At 41.2% G+C, this 22356-nt stretch overlaps 1 protein-coding gene across 2 annotated transcripts; it reads right to left on the reverse strand.

Moving 5' to 3' along the window:
- Positions 1–1911: 1911 nt before the first annotated feature.
- LOC125372063 lies at positions 1912–13778 on the reverse strand. 2 transcript variants are annotated; one of them, XM_048380958.1, is made up of 9 exons: positions 13550–13778; positions 12086–12376; positions 11073–11396; positions 9425–9455; positions 8414–8445; positions 8130–8219; positions 6847–6930; positions 4434–4528; positions 1912–2490 (listed from the first exon to the last, which is right to left on the reverse strand). In XM_048380958.1, the coding sequence occupies exons 1-9, from the start codon at positions 13668–13670 to the stop codon at positions 2137–2139; spliced, it is 1422 nt and encodes a 473-aa protein (XP_048236915.1). In that variant the 5' UTR covers positions 13671–13778; the 3' UTR covers positions 1912–2136. The 2 variants fall into 2 exon arrangements, with proteins under 2 accessions (XP_048236915.1, XP_048236916.1); XM_048380959.1 differs by having other exon boundaries at positions 2277–2490; positions 4472–4528.
- Positions 13779–22356: the final 8578 nt, after the last annotated feature.

The following is a 22356-nucleotide window of genomic DNA, read 5'->3' on the forward strand; positions in this document are numbered from 1 at the left end:
CCCAACTCACTCACTCACTACAAACAATAATAGGAAAGTGTTAAAGAAAACGTATATACATCTTTCTATTTTCACATGCATTGTTATTCTCTTAGATTTGAGGGGCGGTCGGGTAGCCTAGTGGTTAAAGCGTTCGTTCGTCACGCCGAAGACCCGGATTCGATTCCCGACATGGGTACAATGTGTGAAGCCCATTTCTGGTGTCCCCTGCCGTGATATTGCTGGAATATAAGCGGCGCAAAAACATACTCATTCACTCACTCTTAAATTTGAAAAATAAAGATTAAAGATTGACAACTGCAGTTTCTCCAAAGTTTCTTCTTTTATTGAATGAGCATAAAAGTAGGTATGCAAAACATTTTTATTGGCAACATCCTACTTAGTTGTGAAATAAGACTAAACCGTTTTACCTGAAATAAATCTACCAATTCGGTGCATTGTACAGCCAATAGTTAAACGTTTGGTCAATCTGACACACGAGGCTTCAAATCGAACATAGGAAATGGGTGGCCCAGTTGTATAAGGTGTAGTATTCGCTGTGAGTTACGTCCCCTTATGCGTACGAGATCCTCTGGTCACGGGTTCGAATCCCGAATTCGCCCTTATTTTGTTTCATGCCTTATGCCTGTGATAGTGAGTTTCACCAAAGTGACAGTCAACAGCTATACCTTTGGATTTTCCTCCCAAATTAAGCAGATAGACTGTTGCAACTGGAATATTGTTCAAGGCGCGTTAGTTATAAGCGTATACTCTCATTTAAGAAACGATAGATACACTCTGACTGAGTCCAGGTGTATATTTCTATTGTTATTCTGGTAATGATAAAGGTATACATGATAATACTTAAATTTGTAAGAGAGAATACAATATTCCAGCTATATGATGGCGGTCTGTAAATAATCGAGTCTGGACCAGACAATCCAGTGATTGACATCATGGGCATCGATCCACGCAATTGGAATACGATGACATGCATCAACCAAGTCAGCGAGCCTGACCAACCGATCCCGTTAGTCGCCTCCTACAAGCCCAGTCGCCTTTCACGGCAGGCATGGGTTGCTGAAGATCTATTCTACTCCGGATCTTCCCGGGATGTTACTGCGCGTAATACTGACATGTCACATTGACATAAACAAGGAACATAAAATGACAAGACAGGAAAGACAGCTGAGGACGTTCTTCCTGTTAGTTGTACAAGATAACTACAGTTGAAACCGAAATCACACTGCTATCTAATTCGCACAGTGGGTAGCTAGACAAAATGTATGATGTATATCAAATGCCACTCAAATGAGCGAACGTGCGAAAAGTCTACTGCAGTGTGAATGTAAATACAAATGAATGAGTTCACACAAAAAATATGCGATTACATTTGCAGTTAATATGTTATTTTCTTCGAATAAACCCTATTCCAACAATATTACATACACTGTCAATAGTGAAAAAGTAATATGTGAGGTGAGGTGAGGTGAAATGGGGTTTAACGTCGCGTCCAAGATTATTGCACTTATATGGCGACGTGCATGCACGTGTGTGTGTGTGTGTGAATACCCTACTCAGACACAGTATACTGACTCCGAGCCGACCAGTCCTTGGTTTGGCCCCTTAATGCCGAGCGCCAGACAGGGTAACAACAAGTACCATCTTTTAACGTATTTTGGTATGACGCGGCCGAGGATCGAACCCCGGACCTTCCGCTCTCCAGGCGGACGCTCTACCACTAGACCACGGAGGCGGTCCAGTAATATGTGGCTTCAATTTCAAAACGTTGGGTCATCTAAGTCAGAGGGTGCAATTTGGAGCTTATGTGGGTCAAACATTTGTGACCAACACTTACACATAAAGGAAACAACACAATTCCTTAATAAATCTGTTAAGCTCGTCTCGAACATCATAGTTAAAACTCAACTATTTCACTGGGCAAAAGTTTATTTTATGTTGTGTTACGAATGCATTGTACAGCCTAGAAACGCCAATAAAGAAAAAAACAGTTATCCAAATACAGTAGTTGATAAATACAAATAATTATGTGTGGTCTTTTGGCAGGGTGAGAGTTTGTCCTTCAACTTATCCATTGAAGACAGGAGAATGTGTACATCCAAAGAGTTATATTGAAAAACAAGATACAGCACAGTATTAACAAAATGACATCAAAACGTCCTTGGTTTCATACACAGTCACGAGTGACAACCATGTCCACGCCTGTAGTCCATTAAATGGTGAATCAGTAATATGTGGCTTCAATTTCAAAACGTCCTTGGTTACATACACTGTCACGAGTGACAACCATGTCCACGCCTGTAGTCCATTAAATGGTGAATCAGTAATATGTGGCTTCAATTTCAAAACGTCCTTGGTTACATACACTGTCACGAGTGACAACCATGTCCACGCCTGTAGTCCATTAAATGGTGAATCAGTAATATGTGGCTTCAATTTCAAAACGTCCTTGGTTACATACACTGTCACGAGTGACAACCATGTCCACGCCTGTAATCCATTAAATGGTGAATCAGTAAGATGTGGCTTCAGTTTCAATACGTTGGGTTATCTAAGTCAGAGGGTGCAATTTGGAGCTTTTGTGGGTCAAACATTTGTGACCAACACTTACACATAAAGGAAACAACACAATTCCTTTATAAATCTGTTAAGCTCGTCTCTAACATCATAGCTAAAACTAAACTGGGCAAAAGTTTATTTTTCTGTAGTGTTACAAATGCATTGTACAGCCTAGAAACGCCAATAAAGAAAAAACGGTTATCCAAATACAGTAGTTGGTAAATGCAAATCATTATGTGTGATCCTTTGGCAGGGTTTGTCCTTCAACTTATCCATTTTAGACTGGAAAATGTGTACCTCCAAAAAACAATATACGGCATAGTATTAACAAAATGACATCAGAACAGCCTAGTTTAAAACGGAAACGTGTCTCTGGCATCAGTGCGTCTCTTTTTATCCTATTTTTAATCCAAAAAAATATTTTCATACATTTCCTTCCTGACATGAAGCAGTTTCTGTTATCTTTGCTTGATAACTGACGTTGTATGATAGAGCCGAGTTTAGAGTGTGATCAGTTGTGCGATGTATCCTAGGATATTCTCAAGCAATATTTCCTGTGGAAGCCATTTTGGGATGATACATTCTCATAACACGATGAATACAAACCATAGAAAGTCATAACAGTTTACTTAAGAGGTTATTTAACAACACGTTGACAAGGATAACGTAGGTGTGATCTGAAAATTGACAAACATCCCATTCTTGTTATTAATCATCTGTTTGGTGTAAAAAAATTAGAAATTCTCGATCATTTGTTACCATTATACACTGAATATGTTGTCTAACACGGTAGAGAGCTACAGGTCTAACTCGCCTGATCCTGGTTTGTTTCGTGACATGTTCTTTCTTAGCATCTTTACTACTAAATTGTGCCCTGTTTGACCTGAATTATCCATGCAGAATAACGATAAATTGGTATTCATCTTAAACAGGAAACAAAGAAACAAATAAAACAAATAGAAGCTCCAACCCACAGTCCACTTCACAGTCCACCCCAGCCCATAGTCCACTTCAAAGTCCACTCAACTTCACAGTCCACCCCACCTCACAGTCCACTTCACAGTCCATATCACAGTCAACTTCACAGTCCACTTCACAGTCCATATCACAGTCAACTTCACAGTCCACTCCACAGTCCACTTCACAGTCCACTTCACAGTCCGCATCACAGTCCACTTCACAGTCCACCCCACATTACATTCCACCCCACTTCACAGTCCACTTCACAGTTCACCCCACATTACATTCCACCCCACTTCACAGTCCACTTCACAGTCCACCCAACTTCACAGTCCACATCACAGTCCACAACTCCTCACAATCCACCCCACTTCACAGTTCACCCCACATTACATTCCACCCCACTTCACAGTCCACTTCACAGTCCATCCCACTTCACAGTCCACATCACAGTCCACATCACAGTCCACTTCACAGTCCACATCACAGTCCGCTTCACAGTCCACTTCACAGTCCACCCCACATTACATTCCACCCCATTTCACAGTCCACTTCACAGTTCACCCCACATTACATTCCACCCCACTTCACAGTCCACTTCACAGTCCACCCCACTTCACAGTCCACATCACAGTCCACCACTCCTCACAATCCACCCCACTTCACAGTCCACTTCACAGTTCACCCCACATTACATTCCACCCCACTTCACAGTCCACTTCACAGTCCACATCACAGTCCACCACTCCTCACAATCCACCCCACTTCACAGTCCACTTCACAGTTCACCCCACATTACATTCCACCCCACTTCACAGTCCACTTCACAGTCCACTTCACAGTCCACCCCACATTACATTCCACCCCACTTCACAGTCCACTTCACAGTCCACCCCACATTACATTCCACCCACTTCACAGTCCACTTCACAGTCCACTTCACTGTCTTCACCTTCCGACTTGGGTTGTTTCTGTACGACGCTGTACACATCACAGGCAACGGCCTCCGCTTCAAGAAACAATGGTAATCTAATTTTGTAGTTACCAACAACATCCTACTTCAAAAAGTTAGTATGTACATGTACACATATGTGTATAATTTGGTTACTGATGTTCAATGTATAAATAACTATTACAACCATAGTCCAAGAACGTATATCAAAGACACAATGACTCATTAATGAAACTTTAATTAATTAAAAACGCAGATTGATCATAGTATTTTTGTTTTTCAGTCACTGGATTGTCTGGTCCAGATTCGATGATTTACAGACCGCCGTCAAATATCTGGAATGTGATAGGCTACTAACCTTCACATTATGATCCTAAGACATGATATCCACAAAGGAGGATCCTAAGACATGATATCCACAAAGGAGGATCCTAAGACGTATTATCCACAAAGGAGGATTCTGAGACATGATATCCACAAAGAAGGATCCTAAGACGTAATATCCACAAAGGAGGATTCTGAGACATGATATCCACAAAGAAGGATCCTAAGACGTAATATCCACAAAGGAGGATTCTGAGTCATGATATCCACAAAGGAGGATCCTAAGACGTAATATCCACAAAGGAGGATTCTGAGTCATGATATCCACAAAGAAGGATCCTAAGACGTATTATCCACAAAGGAGGATCCTAAGACATGCTATCCACAAAGGAGGATCCCAAGGCTTGATATCGACAAAGATAATTTGGTTACCGATGTTCAATGTTTTACTAACAATTACAACCATATTCGAAGACGCAATGACATATCAATGAACAAACATGCTGATTGAACATAGTCGTTCTGTTGTTTTCTGTGTGTCTGGTCCAGATTCGATTATTAACAGACCACCGTCAAATATCTAGAGTTCGGCGTTAAGCAACGATCAATCAATGTTCTTACAGAAGCCAATATAGGTACCGAGTAACAAAGGAATATGGGGGTTAGTAGCCTATCGACTTCTTCTGGACCCGTGAAGATTCCGGGGTAGAATAGGTCTTCAGCAACCCATGCTTGCCGTAAAGGGCGACTATGCTTGTCGTAAAAGGCGACTAACGGGATCGGGTGGTCAGGCTCGCTGACTTGGTTGATACATGTCATAGATCCCAATTGCAGGGATCGATGCTCGTGATATCAATCACTGGATTGTCTGGTCCAGACTCGATTATTTACAGACCGCCGTCATATAGCTGGAATATTGCTGAGTGCGGCGTTAAACAACAAACCAAACCAAAACCAAAAAAACTTCTTCTGGTGCAGTATCATAAACAAAGATACACGATGACCTTTGAAATACCAATACCACTGGAATGGCATTGCTGCGAACGTTTTGCTTGAGTATTGACTCATTAATCTGCAATAGATCAAGGTCCGTCTCCACAAAGATATCTTACTGCTTCGACTGTCGCACGTCTGTGTTAGTGTATGGGAGTGACCACAGCCCTAGCGCTTAGGTCGTTTGGTGGAGTGGGTGAGTGAGTGAGTATGGTTTTACGCCGCTTTTGGCAATATTCCAGCAACATCACGGCATGGGACACCAGAAATGGGCTTCACACATTGTACCCATGTCGGGAATCGAACCCGGGTCTTCAGCGTGACGAGCGAACGCTTTAACCACTAGGCTACCCGACCGCCCGCCGCTTGGTGGAACTGGACCTGGTATGTGATGGTTTTCATCTGGTAACTTTGTCTACATGGATACCGTCTCTATCTCTGCACTTAACCTTTTCGTATGTTGGGAAGTAAGCACCATGGAATTGTATCTCAGTTACAATGAAAAAATAGCCCAACATGAAAAACATTTGTATATCACGTGCCCTTACCATATGAGTTTGATTTGAACCAACCAACCGTCGACAGCGTGAACTGAGATGACATGCCGTTGACATGATACCAACACATGACATCAGTTCCTCGCAGCCACATAATGTACAACATTTGTCTGAATTTTATTGAGCTTCAGGACCAACATCCAATACTGAGGGTTTGTTGGTTGGTTGGTTTGTTGCTTAACGCCGAACTCCGCAATATACCAGCTATATGACGGCGGTCTGTAAAGAATCGTGTCTGGACCAGACAATCCAGTGATTAACATCATGACCATCGATGTACGCAATTGGAATACGATATTCAAATTTCGATAAAATCAAAACTACATGATACATGGTGGATTTAAATAAAATCATCTTGGCACTCAGATTGTGTAAAGGAAGAAAAGAAACATGCAGCTTCCAATGAACAAACTTTGGTGAATGGAATTCATGAACGTTTAAAGGCTGACGAATCGTTTTCGGCCAGAATATATTCATTTAACCAGTTTCCCTGCGACTCACCATTCAGTGTTGATGAACGCTGTTTATCCGGGATGGCGTATATGTCTGTAACCTCCTGAGATGTACCAGGGGACGCCTGGGGGTCTGAAGGAGAAAGTATTCAGTACAACATGAGACATGTTTACAAATGAATCAGTGCCAATGATTAAAAAACAGTGTAAGAGACTGGCCACGTATTCCTTCAAAATAGACCTTTGGATCAAATGTTCAAATTTCAATAAAACATACTTGATGGATTTAAATAAAATCTTTTCCTCAGAATTAGTACAGAAAAGATACAGGACCCTTCCAATGAATAAACTTTGGTCAATCGAATTTGTGAATGTTTAAAAGCTGACGAATCGTTTATCAATACAACAGGAATGTCCAAGCATACAGCTATAAGTTTATTAAATGAGTGGGCGGGGTTTTCCCCGGTTTTAGCCACAGAACGACGGTGGACACCAGACATGGGGTTGCAACATTATGGCCACGTGGGGAATCTTGCAGCTATTAGCGGCGAAGTAAGCAATCAAACCCGGGTCTTTGGATTGAAGATTCAACGCTTTGACAACCAGGCTACCACACCTCCCCCTTGTCATATATACCATAGACTCACCCTGGGTGCTGGCTGTCTGTCTGGCCCCACCTATCAGGAAACAGTGACGTCCCAAAACCTCCCCCTTGTCATATATACCATAGACTCACCCTGGGTGCTGGCTGTGTGTCTGGCCCCACCTATCTGGGCATAGTCCACGTCCCCACAGAAGCTGCTGTAGATGGGATTACCCACCCTTGTCATATATACCATAGACTCACCCTGGGTGCTGGCTGTCTGTCTGACCCCACCTATCAGGACATAGTAACTTCCCCATACCTCCCCCTTGTCATATATAGTAGCTGCTGTAGATGGGATTACCCACCCTTGTCATATATACCATAGACTCACCCTTAGTGCTGGCTGTCTGTCTGGCCCCGCCTATCTGGACATAGTGACGTCCCCACACCTCCCCTTGTCATATATACCATAGACTCACCCTTGGTGCTGTCTGTCTGTCTGGCCCCACCTATCTGAGCATAGTGACGTCCACACACCTCCCCCTTGTCATATATACCAAAGACTCACCCTTGGTGCTGGCTGTCTGTCTAGCCCCACCTATCTGGACACAGTGACGTCCCCACACCTCCCCCTTGTCATATATACCAAAGACTCACCCTTGGTGCTGGCTGTCTGTCTGGCCCCACCTATCTGGGCATAGTGACGTCCCCACACCTCCCCCTTGTCATATATACCAAAGACTCACCCTTGGTGCTGGCTGTCTGTCTGGCCCCACCTATCTGGGCATAGTCCACGTCCCCATCGTAGCTGCTGTAGATGGGATTACCCACCATCACTGCAAAGTGGATGGGGAAAATTACCTCAACGAAATATTGAAATTGATATTGACAGAGGAAAAAAAGAAAGAAAGTTTCTTGCATTTGTTGATATTGGTTTACAGTTTTGTCATGTATAGATTGTATCCCTCTTTAATAAAACACTTCAAAATTGAATATGTGATATAATAATCTCGTATTTATATGTACTGACCAGCATCTTCTCTCTGTTCCGGATCTTGATTTCTGATAAGTTAAATGTGTATGATTACATCATATTCGGTTTGTGTTGACATACAACATGAACAAATCAATTCAGTTAAAACCTGTTGGAATAAGATTGTTTAAAATGCAGAGATGTCGCATTATTTAAATTGAACTGCCTTTGGTTTAGTTTACTTTGTTATATTAGCACACTAATAAATCTACGACGCCGCATTTCATTGTGATCATGGGTTCGAATCCCTATGTTTCTAGGTTTGTCAACACCATACCCGTGTTCGTGGTTTCATTTCAGTGGTAAACGTCTGCGACCTGCACAGCTTCAGCCTTCCGACCACATCAAGCTGGCACTCTGTTACATAACTGAATCGGGGGAACGGGTGGCCCAGTCGTCTAAGGCGCCGCGATTCGCTGTGCAGAGATGCGTCCCTTGGGCACGCCAGAAACCTAGGATTGTGGGTTCGAATCCCGGTTCGCCCCGATTATGTTTCTAGGTTTGTCAGCACCATACCCGTGCTCGTGGGTTTTACCGAAGTGGTAAACGTCTGAGACCTGCATCACTTCGGGCTTTCCTCCCACATTAAGCTGACACGCCGTGATATAACTGGAATACTGTTAAAAGCGGCGTTAAATCCAACTCACATACTCACTCACTCACATAACTGAATCATTTGTTATTTTGTTTTTTAAAACATAATTATGTATTAGTGGTGGATAAGGATCTTGCACTGTCTGTACCATGCTGATATTCGAGTCTCAGACAACAGCAACAACGTTCATTTTATGCAGACAATCCATGACATAACATATCCTTCGCTCTTTCAATCCTTTCTTTAATTAAATAAAGTGACAAAACCACTCCCACAATCATATGAAACTTCCACTAAAGGTAGAGTCCATCATACGTTTCCGACATTATCATCAGCATGTATTATTAAACACTGTAAACAGTGATGATGCCAGGTGTTCGCGAAAAGATGAAGAAATACCTAAAAATACATACCTGGGATGACCTTTGACAGGCCGCTCAGTAGCTAAGGAAGAATGAATAGTACAGCATTGGATTCATATCATTCAAACAACATGCGCCAATACCTACGTCACTGATCGCTACGGTATAACTACAACTTGTATGTACTAGGTAATATGCATAAAACATTTATTTATTTTGTAAATTTTTGGCATTAAATGTTTTGCTATTGGAGCAAATATGATTCAAGAAAAACAAATTCCCTGAACGATGATATAAACTGATAACATCAGTTCATTATCACCTCTCGAGAGGTCATAAACGATATTTGGGATACTGATGTCCCATTCGCCCAAAGGCACCGGAGTTCTGTGTGCAGAGTTGCGTCGCGTAGGCTTGCCAGGAACCTGTGGCCTTGGGTTCGAATCCCGGTTCCTCCTCATTATTTGTCTAGTCGGTTCGAATCCCTGTTTCCAGGTTTGCCAGCACCATATCCCTGCTCGTGGGCTTCACCAAATTGGTAAAAACCTAAGACCTGCATCACTTGGCTTCCCTCCCACATCAAGCTGACACACCATGATGCAACTGCCATACAGTTCAAATCAGCATTTACCCAAACACACTAAGTCTAACGAATTCACTTCGCCACTACTTGCTACTGACATACACGGCTTCTTATATGAAGATGGAGTGCCGGTGTCCCTGTATAAACTCTCCCCCGTACAAATTCTCCCCCCGGAGATTTTATACCGGTACAGATTCTGAAATAAAATCTCCCCCGGGCGGATATGTTTCGCGCCCCCCTCAGTATAAAGTCTCCCCCCTGATTATTCGGTTTGTTGCAATGTCTTTAAGTACTATATTCTTTAAATAGTTATCTTTAATGTAAGGAGGGTTACTTTAAAAAATAGATTATGAAATATGGTCATAATGAATGGATATTTCGGCATATTTAATTTGGTAACTGTACCTTCCATCCTAAAATAATTATAAGACATAATCATACCAAACAAATTTGAATGAAATGACTTAATGTTACAAATACATTTACGGTTACTGTTGTAACAGAATTCAGAAATCTTATTAATCCTCGCAAACATTCGGTTTTAACACTAACTACGTAAAAACTGTCAATATATCCACGCGCGCCTCCAGCCCAGGCTGTCCGTTAATACTCTGATTTTAGATCTAAAATATATTCCTTAATACAGGCTACGATATGAAAATGGTATCAGTGTAATATCAGTGGCTAGAATATCATGGTACAAGCAGGTTTCTGTTAAACATATAACATCATAACTATCTAATTCAGCACTGATAAAATCTACTTTGTCTTTAAGACTGCGTACGTTTAGATTCATAATCTTTAAATCTGGACTATGCAAAGGTCCTGGATTCGGATGGATATCACCGCAGCAGAAGAGAAAAAGTAAATCTAAGAATGATAATCGGAAATTATATAAGCAAAGAAACCCAAAATATAGAGAAATGTGTATCATCTTCCCGAAATGATTAGCATGTAGAATAGATTCAAAAACACCAACTATCAGCCTATATTGAACAACATCAACCGGCATCGACAAAGCAAAGTGATACGGCAACGTATGTAAAACTGTTCGAAGCGGCGTTGAACCAAACCCAACTCCCTCACTCACTCTCTTGTGAACAGTACAGTACTTACAGCCATCGGTTTGCCTCTGTTTCCTTGATCGGAGTAAGCAGCAGACGGTGATGACGGCAGCAAGTAGAACCAGAGCGCCGCCAATGGTTCCGCCAAGCAGGGGCAGCATGGAGTTTACGGGGGGTGTTTGGGGATTTGTAGAGTCTTCGGTTCTTTCATTCTTAAACCCTGTGCTGCTTGTATCCGTTACAGAGGTTGTAGGTTCATTTGTTGAGTGAGTAGATCCGGGGGCAGTGGACGTAGTAGTGGCTTGAGCTGCTGATGTTGATGTCACTTTTGCCCTTGGTGACGATGACGTAGTCGTTGTTACTTCAGTTGTTTGTTCTAAGACGTTCACAAGACATGGCACTATGAGTCAGTGCCAAGGTTAGCAATATTACAGCTATATTACGGCGGTCTGTAAATAATCGAGTCTGGACCAGACAATCCAGTGATAGATATTATGAAGTAAGCCAAGGATATTGACATATTTCAGTGTAGACATTATGTTGATTAATTTGTCATAATTTTTAATCAAGTTACATGTTGGAGAGGCAATTGGTTCACCACAATGTGACATAGCTTCGTCTAAATGGATTCGTCGATACTTTGTATTCGATAGGGTAAAAGCAAAGTTCATTTTGTTTGGATATAATATTATCATCAGAGGCAGATGGAGATGAAGTTGATTAGTTTTCCTGAGGATGTTGTTTCGAGGGTTTTTTTGGAAGAAATATAAAGACATATGTCAGAGGGAATAAAGCACTCTACATTCCAACAAATCATGTTATCAAGATGGTTACGTCATTTATCGGTCAACTGAGATTCCAGAGTAAGACAAAAGTCGAGTAATTGAATTACTCTTACTACAATTTGCTACGGAAATCGACACTACACGTGCTTCCTTCATGTCTGATTCCAGTGTAAAGACATGAGATGGGGAGGATCTGATAAGAGCTAGCTTATTTGACTTTGCATTTTACATTTGGACATCAAAGATAAAACACTAATAAGATAGGATTGTCTTATAGTACCTGCAGACCGTGCCAAAACATTGACATCGATGCTTCTGGTTACTCCTTGTATTTGACACTTCCAATTTCCTTCGTGCACCTTGCTGATGTTGGAGATTTTGAGGGCATGTTTTCTGCAGTTTGTACTTCCCAATGACAGCTCTGACCGACGTGGATTCCCGTAGCGTATCTTGCATCCTTCAGGACCCTCAAACATATCCACAACATATCCATCGATGTCTGGCATATACCAGATGGCTGCCTTCTTACTTACCCCTTCACACTCTAAAATAACATCACTTCCCGCTTCACCTGTATGGGGGTGTCCGTAGATGTCACCGAGAAAGCAATAAAAACTCCATATGTATATTATGTATCATGTGATGACATTATGGGAAATACGTCATAGCAATCGTTTAACATCATGTGTACAAAAAATCATTTCCATCAAACTTAAACATGCAGACGGACAGGCCCATAAAGACGCGTGGGGTCAACAATGAAAGTCACAGTCCTTACACAAGACGAGGCAAGTGTGTAAAATGTCAGAATACTAATCATAATGTCACGTGATATCGGGTATGTCCACCTTGAGCATTAATGCACGCCAGAACATGTCGACGGGCCATTGACGTGCCGATGAAGTTCTGCGTCAACCATGCCGTATGCTGCGTTGCATTGTCGTGCTGGAAAATGATTCCACGAGGCTGTTGCTGGATGAATGGCTCGACAACTGGTCGCAAAATTTCATCTCGATATCGCTGTGATTGGTGGTACCATGAGTCGCCATTAGGCGGAAATAATGCCGATGCGACGTTAGATTTTAACTCACTCACTCATGTTAGCATGGATAACCACGACACTCTCCTACCCAGAGTTCTATAGTACCTCTGCCAAAGGCCAGCGTCATGTGACGATTCGTCAAATCTTACACAGTCCATTCAAGATATTGCATATGCTTTTCATCCGTTTCATGTTTGACAAGTCTACACATTTTCAGAAACAAATGTCAAAGAATGGTTACAGTTCATTAAGAAAGTATCCTAATACGCCTCTAATGCCAATCCTCCACCTACTATATATACTCGGTACAATGTCCCTCTTTCAGTCTTGCTTGACAACGGTATAAGGATCTATACCGAAACGTCGCTTTTTACAGTAGTAAAGAAGTTGTTATCCATAAAATTGTGTCTACCAAGACTGAATGAGTGTTGCTCAGTGACGTTAACGTCAGGTTTCTAATTTTATTACCTCCCCTGAAAGAACGTCGAGAAGAGCCATTGAAGAAACTATTGGAAGTAAGAAGCTGCAAAGGTGAAATCAAGATCAACATTTACAATGTCGACATAATCATAATTTTGTTAAATGGTATAAGCAAGGCAGCCATATTGAAAATCAGATTGAAATCTCTTGAAAAAATTAGGATTTCCTCATTGGTGGAAACAAGTAGGTGTAGATTCTGCTTCAGGTGAGCTTAAAACTTACGTTCAATTACTGTAGACGTTCCATCCACTCCATATATCCAGAAACACGCCCATGACATGATTCCAAAAAAGACACAGGTTGTTCGAATATACATCATGTTGAAATGGCAGTGTTTCACCATATATCTTTGTGTTGATATAAGCGACAAATATCAATACCACAGTACGATCCCGACAGTACCACGACCATGCGCCCACGAATCATCAGCACACAGCGACGACACCAGGCGCTCGCGGAAAGGCGGGAAATGACAAGGGAATTCCGTGTGTGAGTGGCCAAGTATGCAAGACACGGTACGTTACAAACTATATCCGGAACAAGGTCTATTTTAAAGTGATCACTAGAACGTGGTAATGGCGGTTGTTACAACTTCCTTATATAAGAGTTCACATATTTAACTATAATTTATAAACAATCTCTCATGTTTGATTGTCCATCACAATTTAATTTCCAGTTTCGTTTTATCTTTCGCTTATGGACGATGGGTCATGACCTAACAGGCTTATACTACTGACGCAATCATGTGGGTGTGGAGTCGTATCTTTGTGCTTCTATATTTGCGGATATTTGCCATTGTAAAGGTGGCTCCTTCAAAACACAGGAAAAACTTGCTTTTAGGTTTTAATAAAGAAAAACCTATTCTAAAACCTTCAAAGTAAAATCTTGCAATTAAGGGAATAGTTGTTGAAGATGAAAAAGAAACAGGGCTGACAAGTTTTTTTCGAATCACGCAATTATTTGAAACTGAATGACAGACAGGACCATGAAGGTTAATCCTCCGCTTTCGGCTCATCATTAACCGGATGAATATCCCGATAGCTTCGGTAATGTGGCATGAACAGATGTAATCGTTGACATTTCCAGGTTGAACACGCCTTCTTGCACAGGAGTGAGTGTGTGATTGACTTGTGTTTAATGCCGCTTTTAACAGTATTCCAGTTATATCATGGCGTGTCAGCTTAATGTGGGAAGAAAGCCCGAAGTGATGCAGGCCTCAGTCGTTTACCACTTCCGTGAAATCCACGAGCACGGGAATGGTGCTGACAAACCTAGAAACATAATCGGGGTGAACCGGGATTCGAACCCACAATCATGGGTTTCTGGCGTGCCCAAGGGACAGAACTCTGCACAGCGAATCGCAGTTATTTAGACGACTGGGCCACCCGTGCCCCCTTCTTGGAGCAGGAGCCCTGAAATAGAAACATATATATACTGAACAACAAAAGTTCCTGTGACACCAATATTTTAGTGTATTTTTCAAACAAGTAAAATTTAGTTTTCAATATTGTAGTGTATGTATGGAATCAAGTCACAAAAGGCAACTGCTACAGAAAAGCATGCATTCCATGAAAAAGTTGACTTTTATGCAAGCCCCATGCATTTCACTACCCAAGAATGGGTATAAAACCATGTGCGTTAGCGGGACTCCATATGCATTGTTTAGCATCGTGCTGACAACAACCACTCAGAAAAACAACAAAATTACGCAATTATTCAACATTACGAAATGCCACGCCTGTTCGAAAATGAGCGTCTGCGAGCCATTGGTATGCTTGAAGCAGGATCGAGTCAACGTGATTTTGCAAGACAAGTTAACGTCCACAGAAGCACCATTTGGTGTTTATGGCAACATTGGCAACAGACGAATGCAGTCAGAGACTATCCTCGGAGTGACAGGCCACACGTAACCAATAATTGACAAGGCAAGTGGATTCGAACAACACACCTACGAAATCGATTCCAGCCAGCAACAGTGACCGCAAGAAGCATCCCTTGCGTTCGACGAATATCTTCACAAACCGTACGTCGCCACCTCAGATGTGCAGGGATTGTCGCCACAAGACCCGCCAGACATCTCATTTTAACAGGAAACCACCGTCAAGCACGTCTACAGTGGTGCAGATAGCGTCTACGATGGACGGCCATACAATGGGCACAAGTTCTATTCACTGACGAGTCTCGGTTTCACCTCAGCCACTGCGTTGGACGGATTCGAGTGTACCGACGTCGAGGTGAACGTTACGTCAATCATTGTGTCATGGAAGAAGATCGGTTCGGGGGCGGCAGCCTTATGGCATGGGATGGGATTCCAGCAAGAAAGAGGATCCTCTCCAACAAAACAAAGTGCATGTCATCCCCTGGCCGGCTCGCTCCCCTGATCTCTCACCAATCGAGCACATGTGGGATGAGATGGATCGGCGCTTTCGACTTCAACCACATGTTCCACAGACAATCCAGGAACTTCAAAACATGCTCCAGTAGATATGGACAGATACTTCACAGGACTTTGTGCGACGCCTGGTCCATTCCATGAGACGAAGATGTGTTGCTTGCATCGCAACCAGAGATGGACACACAAGCTACTGATTTTATTAATTGTCATTTTGGCATGTTCATGCTTTTTATGAAATCACGCATTTTCTGAAGTCAGTATGGCAAATTAAACCATTTGAACACTTACAGGAGTCTTTTATCTGTTGCAAACCGAAATTGTTTCAGATTTGGTAAAAAACATAAATCTTTTAATAAAATCTTATTCAATGTCACAGGAACTTTTGTTGTTCAGTATAGATTGATCCCTAATATCACTCAGCATATTCCAGTTGTTTAATAGGAATGTACGTGTATGTACTCTTCCCGTGATCTAACGGACAATTAACGCCAATATCTAATGCAGCCTGATCCTTCAAGTCACAGATGAAATACTGGCTAATGTTAATGCCAGTATTTTATCTGTGACGTGAAGGATCCACCTGCGATTTGGAACAATTCCATCTCTCTCGCACACCCAAAAGCCTACCCAGTGTATGATAACTCTATTCTACTACGGTCAGTACCATGGACAGTTGTGTTAAATGTATAAAACTATCAAAAGAAATGTCAAATCCTCGAAACAAGCAGACCGAACAATATGACGGGGTACAATGGAGCGGGTAAACGTTCATGGAGGATTCTTGGAGGGTTTTGAACAAAGACCGGTGGCAGTCCGCTCTCTACATACGCTGTGGGCTATAGATGGTCCGCCTCATGAATGAATGTATCAAAGCCGGGGTCTTTCCGCTTTGGTATTGTAGTTCATAGGTCATCCGTGTCATGAATGAATGTATCAAAGCCGGGGTCTTTCCGCTTTGGTATTGTAGCTCATAGGTCATCCGTGTCATGAATGAATGAATTAAAGTCGGTGACTTTCCGCTTTGGTATTGTAGCTCAAAGGTCATCCATGTCATGAATGAATGTATCAAAGCCGGTGACTTTCCGCTTTGGTATTGTAGCTCATAGGTCATTCTATCAGCTGATGACGGATGCGGACTATGTGACTATGTGGGAAGGTTCAATCACGCCGACATCTTAAAAGATGCAAATGACTTTATGAGGTCCGAGGGGCTCGTATTTCATGAGATCTATAGCCTCAAATACGAAACTCTAGAATGGCAACAGAGAAGAAGAATTCCTACACAGGTTACTAAAAGGACTGAACTTGAAGTTGGATGTATACTTTGTGTGTGTAAATAGAAACAAATCAGCTTGTATGTATGTTATGCTGACAAAGTATTGTAACTGTATATAATTAAAAATCAACCTCTTTCATGTGGATTGTGCAAATAGTGTACAGTGTGATCAGTGATAACTACTACAATCTACAATGTCTCGATTGTATTCACATACTTGGGTGAGATACCATGATAAACTTGATGACAATAGCATTGTTTGATTATGAGATATTGTGTTATGCTGACAAATAGAGAATCTCACCAGAGTGTCTTTTGATATCAAATATATCAATAAAAGTGGGAAAATTTCGAGGCTTGCCGAGGATTTTTGCCACTTTTATCAACGAGTGTTGATATATTTGATGTCAAAAGACACGAGGGTGAGATTTTATTTATCATCCAACATCATTCTTCCAACTTTTTCAGTTTGTAGACAGTTATAAGCAGTGTCTTCAGTGTAAAGAGTACTGCTTACAGCTTCAGTAGCAGAGCCATTAGTGATGTCATTTGATTTTGATGTCATGGTAACCAGTGACGTCACAATGGTCTGCAAAGCATTGTGATATTATTTCATTGAAGCGATATCTACAGTGTAGATATCGCTTGATCTCACCCAAGCGATATCTCCTGCGGGAGCCAGTTTTGGATGATAAAGTATTATAACTGTATATAATTAAAAATCAACCTGTTTCATGTGGATTGTGCAAATAATCTACAAGTATCGATACTTAGTTGAGATACCATGATAAACGTGATGACAATAGCATTGTTTGTTTATGAGAAAATCATGTTTTGAATGAAGTGCTAATAAATTCAGATGATGTTTCCCCTTTGCCTGTTGTCCTTGATCTACCCTGAAATGTGTTTGTGATGCAATGACACCTATGAGCGTTGTTGTTTCAAGAGCTGCCACAGACCCATTAGTTTCCCAATGGTGGAGTTAGTTTTGATATCTCGCAAAAGTTGTCAAAGTATATCGTCCGATTTATTATGGACACTCGCCATTCCATGATTGTAGACGTGTTCATCTTTAGTCGTTGCATTAGATGCCGATGATGATGATGATGATGATGATGATGATGATGATGTAGTTGGTTCATCCTTAGTCTCTTATGTGTGATATTGTTGACTGCAGATCCACCTGACTGACTTTCACTGTCTTTTGTCAGCAAAATAGATGTCGGTTTACAGTGGGGTGGAGGACTGGTGGCCCTCTTATGGGTCAGCCTTTGATAAGTTTCTCGTGTAAGTAATATCATAGGCTTCATCCTCTGAAGGGGCGGTCGGGTAGCCTAGTGGTTAAAGCATTCGCTCGTCACGCCGAAGACCCGGGTTCGATTCCTGACATGGGTACAATGTGTGAAGCCCATTTCTGGTGTCCCCCGCCGTGATATGGCTGGAATATTGCTTAAAGCGGCGTCAAACCTCACTCACTCACTCACTCACTCACTCACTCACTCACTCACTCATCCTCTGAACCTGTTTCATCCTTATCACGGGGGGAAAATGTAATGGTGAGATGTCAGGAGCTCCAGCTTGTGTGCAGAACGAGGATTAGACATTAAAATGAATATATGAGTATTTAAATTCAATATGCGCGAACCAGGACCCTTGGGGTAAGCGCTTTGCTGGAGATTAAGTTCAACGATGCCTATATGACGGGAAAGGGTGGTATACAAGGTGATCATCAATTTACTCGCTGAAATGTCCATCATAAGATCCATCATAAGATCATCCAACACCAAAATCATGTTTTTGTCGGTCAAGTAATCTTTTCCACTCCACGTACCTGGTAATTGTAGTAGGTGCTGCAAACGTCCCTAAGCATTTCGATTTCATGTTGACACTTCGGTTGTTGAAGTATAACATACAGACTTGCATAAACCCTATTTTGGGCCTCATTTGAGAATTTCACTTGAATTTTGGGTGGTAGCGCACCCACCCAAAGAGTTACTTCCCTTTGACCATTATCATTATTTCACTTTCTTACATATGCGTCCATTCAACAGTCGCTTGACAATCGCTTTGATAGCTTTGATTTGTCTTCTGGTCATACCACGTATGTCATCGTGTGTCTCGTCATAATCATTTTGTAGAATGAGCTGTCTTAGAAAATTAAAATGTTGCAGCACGTATCTGGCCATTCTCGATCGAAAATTACTTCATAAATGACATGGAACTTAACGGTTCCTCCTTAAATAATGTGACAAACCTGGTGAAACATTTTCAACATTTTATTCTATTCTAGTGTTATTTGGTTACAATACAGAGAGAGGAGCGCGTAAACTATTATGATGTACAAAGAGCTTGGTTAGGTAAACAGTATTTGAAATAGTTGCAGATGTATCATGATACGAACATATCATTTCGTAGTATATCTGCACTAAACCTAGACACATTGTCGATCAAAGAGTCTCTACAGTTTTAAGCAAGAAAAAGAAACAGTAAAATCCATACGTTGATTGTTGGATTGCTTTCGTGTTGTGCCGATAGTGACAAGAATATTTCTTTATAAATTGAGTGAATTCCCGGTTATTATAATCTGGTTTGTGATTACTATCAAAGAAATCTGCAACATGGTTTTCATAATAGAAAGCAACCCAATGGTGTCCCCGCAAACGCGTCACTTCCGTGTTGACCACACATCCCCAAGTTGTGATGAGGAGAGTAAGGTATTTCCTGAGAACACCCCGACTATATGTCTGCGAAGACTCGGATGACTCTGATTGGCACACAGCAGTTCATTTTTGTTTTGTTTGTTTTTTACTTCAGAAACACGTTTGTGCTTTGATCAATTTCAAAGTTCGGGAACTTGGCTGGGGTTACAATATTGAAAGTGTGGGTTAGGAACTGGGAGAACTGTACTTCCAGACGGAGATTGCCGGACCCGACCAGGTTCAGATAGTCCACATCCGTGACTGTATCTTGAAGATTGAATATGTAAAGGGAGTAGCAAGTAGAAAACTATGTGCCTTCAAAACTGAGGCCTTTGTCTTTTCGCAATGTATTGTTCCAGTTATAGAGACTGGTGTAAGCTTTGATGTTGTCCATCTCGAGCGGACGTCCTGGCACACTGGTACCATTAATATAGAGACCCATGCTTTTGACAAAAGAATCATTCAAAACTGAAAGGGTTGACTGTGTAGGATCCTCGAACCCCATCGGCTTTAACCAGTGACACAATGAGTCGACTCGGCATTTCATTCAGAAACATATTGTCCCATGTGTAGGATAGCTGAGATGATGGGACTGATACCATTTTCACCATGGACCTCTTATATGGGTAGAGAGCATTTCCATTCTCGTACAGTTTGTTGTGAACAAGGATTAAGGCAGGTGTCGATGGAAATTGAACACATCTTCACAAAGAGGACCGGACAGGGTCACTGACTTGCTTCCAGATATGAAAGTTCCGCGGTTGATGAGCCCATCGTTTCCACCGACCCTTTTGATCAATTATCAAATAATGGATAGCGACGCAAGACAAGTGACACGTTCACTCTTCCTTCAGAAATGAGAGTGGCGTACCCTCTGCACACTTTATATAGATTTGAATTTTGGAGGTGTCTTTCAAAACCACTGGTATGTGACATGGGAGATGGAAATAGTAATTGGGGCCGTCTCGCAAATCAACACGTCTTAACAAAGGGACATAATCTTCTCCAACGTGAGAACTATCGCACAGATTGCACATCAGGTCTATTGTGGAATTGTCTTTCAAGCCTCGCTTCCCAAACATTAACTGTAATAAAGCCACCTACCACACTACTTCTAGCTGTATGCGTTGAGATAGCTTCACTCGGAAACAAAAGGGGGAATTTGGAAAGTAATCCTTTCTAAATAGGACATAGTTATCCATGTTTAGACGATTTTTACTTCACTTTCGGGTACCCAGCTACCTGCTTGGTAAAAGACCCTCCTTCTCTCACGCTCTTTTTCAACGCTTTTTCAATGTTCCAAACTGCGTCTAAATCTTAATCGACCTTCTGAAGCTCTTGTTCATAAAAACGTCCTCGCACAGGTTCGTCATGAAAATCTTTCAATGTGTAAAATGGTATGTAAAGTTCTGTGTTATTGTGGGTCAGATACCTAGATATTAGGGATCGTTAAGTCCTTCTGACTCTCTCTCTCCATAATTGGCTTTGATGTCTACATTTTGTGTCCCGATTAATTTGATGTCCTGGTTCTCTACATAGGACTGAAATGTACCTTTTAATTCATTTCCCTTATCCGTACGTGTCTTTTCAGAAATTCGACCCTCTGACAAAATCTTTTTTTAACCCCTCTAGCACGGTCTCTGGTTTCATATTTTTTTAAGGATGTTACTCACAAATAGCGTGACAAAACGTCAATGACTATCAATAAATATCGCACATTGTCATTGGACTTAAAATATCTGCCCACATCCATTAAATCCACATCTGCTAGTTGACTGTTGACTTGAACTCGGAAGATCGTTCGAATAGGTACCTCATGGGTTTATGAATGCTATATGCATACTGTTATTGTTTCACTCTCTTGAGAGCGTAGGTTTTAGCCCGCTTTTTCAAACTCTGTTGAAATTTAGATGACCCGTAAGGCCCTACTTTGTTTTGGAGCAAAATAGAATTGCTCCAAAATCTTTTTCTCCTTCTCACTTGAACGTGTTTCCGATTCATCCCTGATATTTTGTGACTTTTCCAACCAAATTTATTTGATTGTGTGAAATGCAAAATCTTGAAAGAAATGTGATATCTCTTCTGAAAAATTCATCAATGAGGTTTTTTTTACTTTTTCAACAGATTTGTTGTTTTTACTGAAAACCTAAAATTTGGAAAATAAATGTGATTCCTCTGCTTAAAAATGTCATCCCAGTGACTTTGTGACTTTTTGAACAAAGATTTTGTGACTTTTACAACAAAAACATTTTTTTACTGAAATTAAGAAAATAAATGTGATTCCTTTTCTGAAAAAAATCATCCCTGAGATTTTGTGAGTTGTTCGACACTCTTTTCTTTCTGACTGAAATGCAAAATTTCAAAAGAAATGATTGTGAATTCTCTTCTGAAAAATTTCATCCCTGATGTGACTTTTCAAACTAATTGTTTTGTTTTTGACTGAAATGCAGAATTTAAAAAGAAATGTGATCTCTCTTTACGATTCTAGCTCATCGTGAAATAGGAATAAAAAAGACTAAAAGGTGTAACGTACAACTTCATATTTTATTGAAAACTCTTTCCAACTGCAACATTTTTACAAGGCGTTTCCCTAACTCTGATAACCAAAGGGGAGTTTTGAAGTAAATGTCTCTATAGTCTTTGCACTGGTATTGTCACA

This window comes from Haliotis rufescens, unplaced genomic scaffold (genome assembly GCF_023055435.1).
Source record: "Haliotis rufescens isolate VD_foot unplaced genomic scaffold, xgHalRufe1.0.p SCAF_34, whole genome shotgun sequence".
In the NCBI taxonomy this organism is placed as follows: domain Eukaryota; kingdom Metazoa; phylum Mollusca; class Gastropoda; order Lepetellida; family Haliotidae; genus Haliotis; species Haliotis rufescens.

Coding starts and splice junctions, on each gene's coding strand:
- LOC125372063 (XM_048380958.1), bottom strand. CDS start 13,670: ATGGTGAAACACTGCCATTTCAACATGATGTATATTCGAACAACCTGT. Junction 6,931..8,129: donor ACAGACAGCCAGCACCAAGG/GTGAGTCTTTGG, acceptor TTTCTCCTTCAG/ACCCCCAGGCGTCCCCTGGT. Junction 2,491..4,433: donor ACTGTGAAGTGGACTGTGAA/GTGGGTGGAATG, acceptor AATGGATTACAG/GCGTGGACATGGTTGTCACT.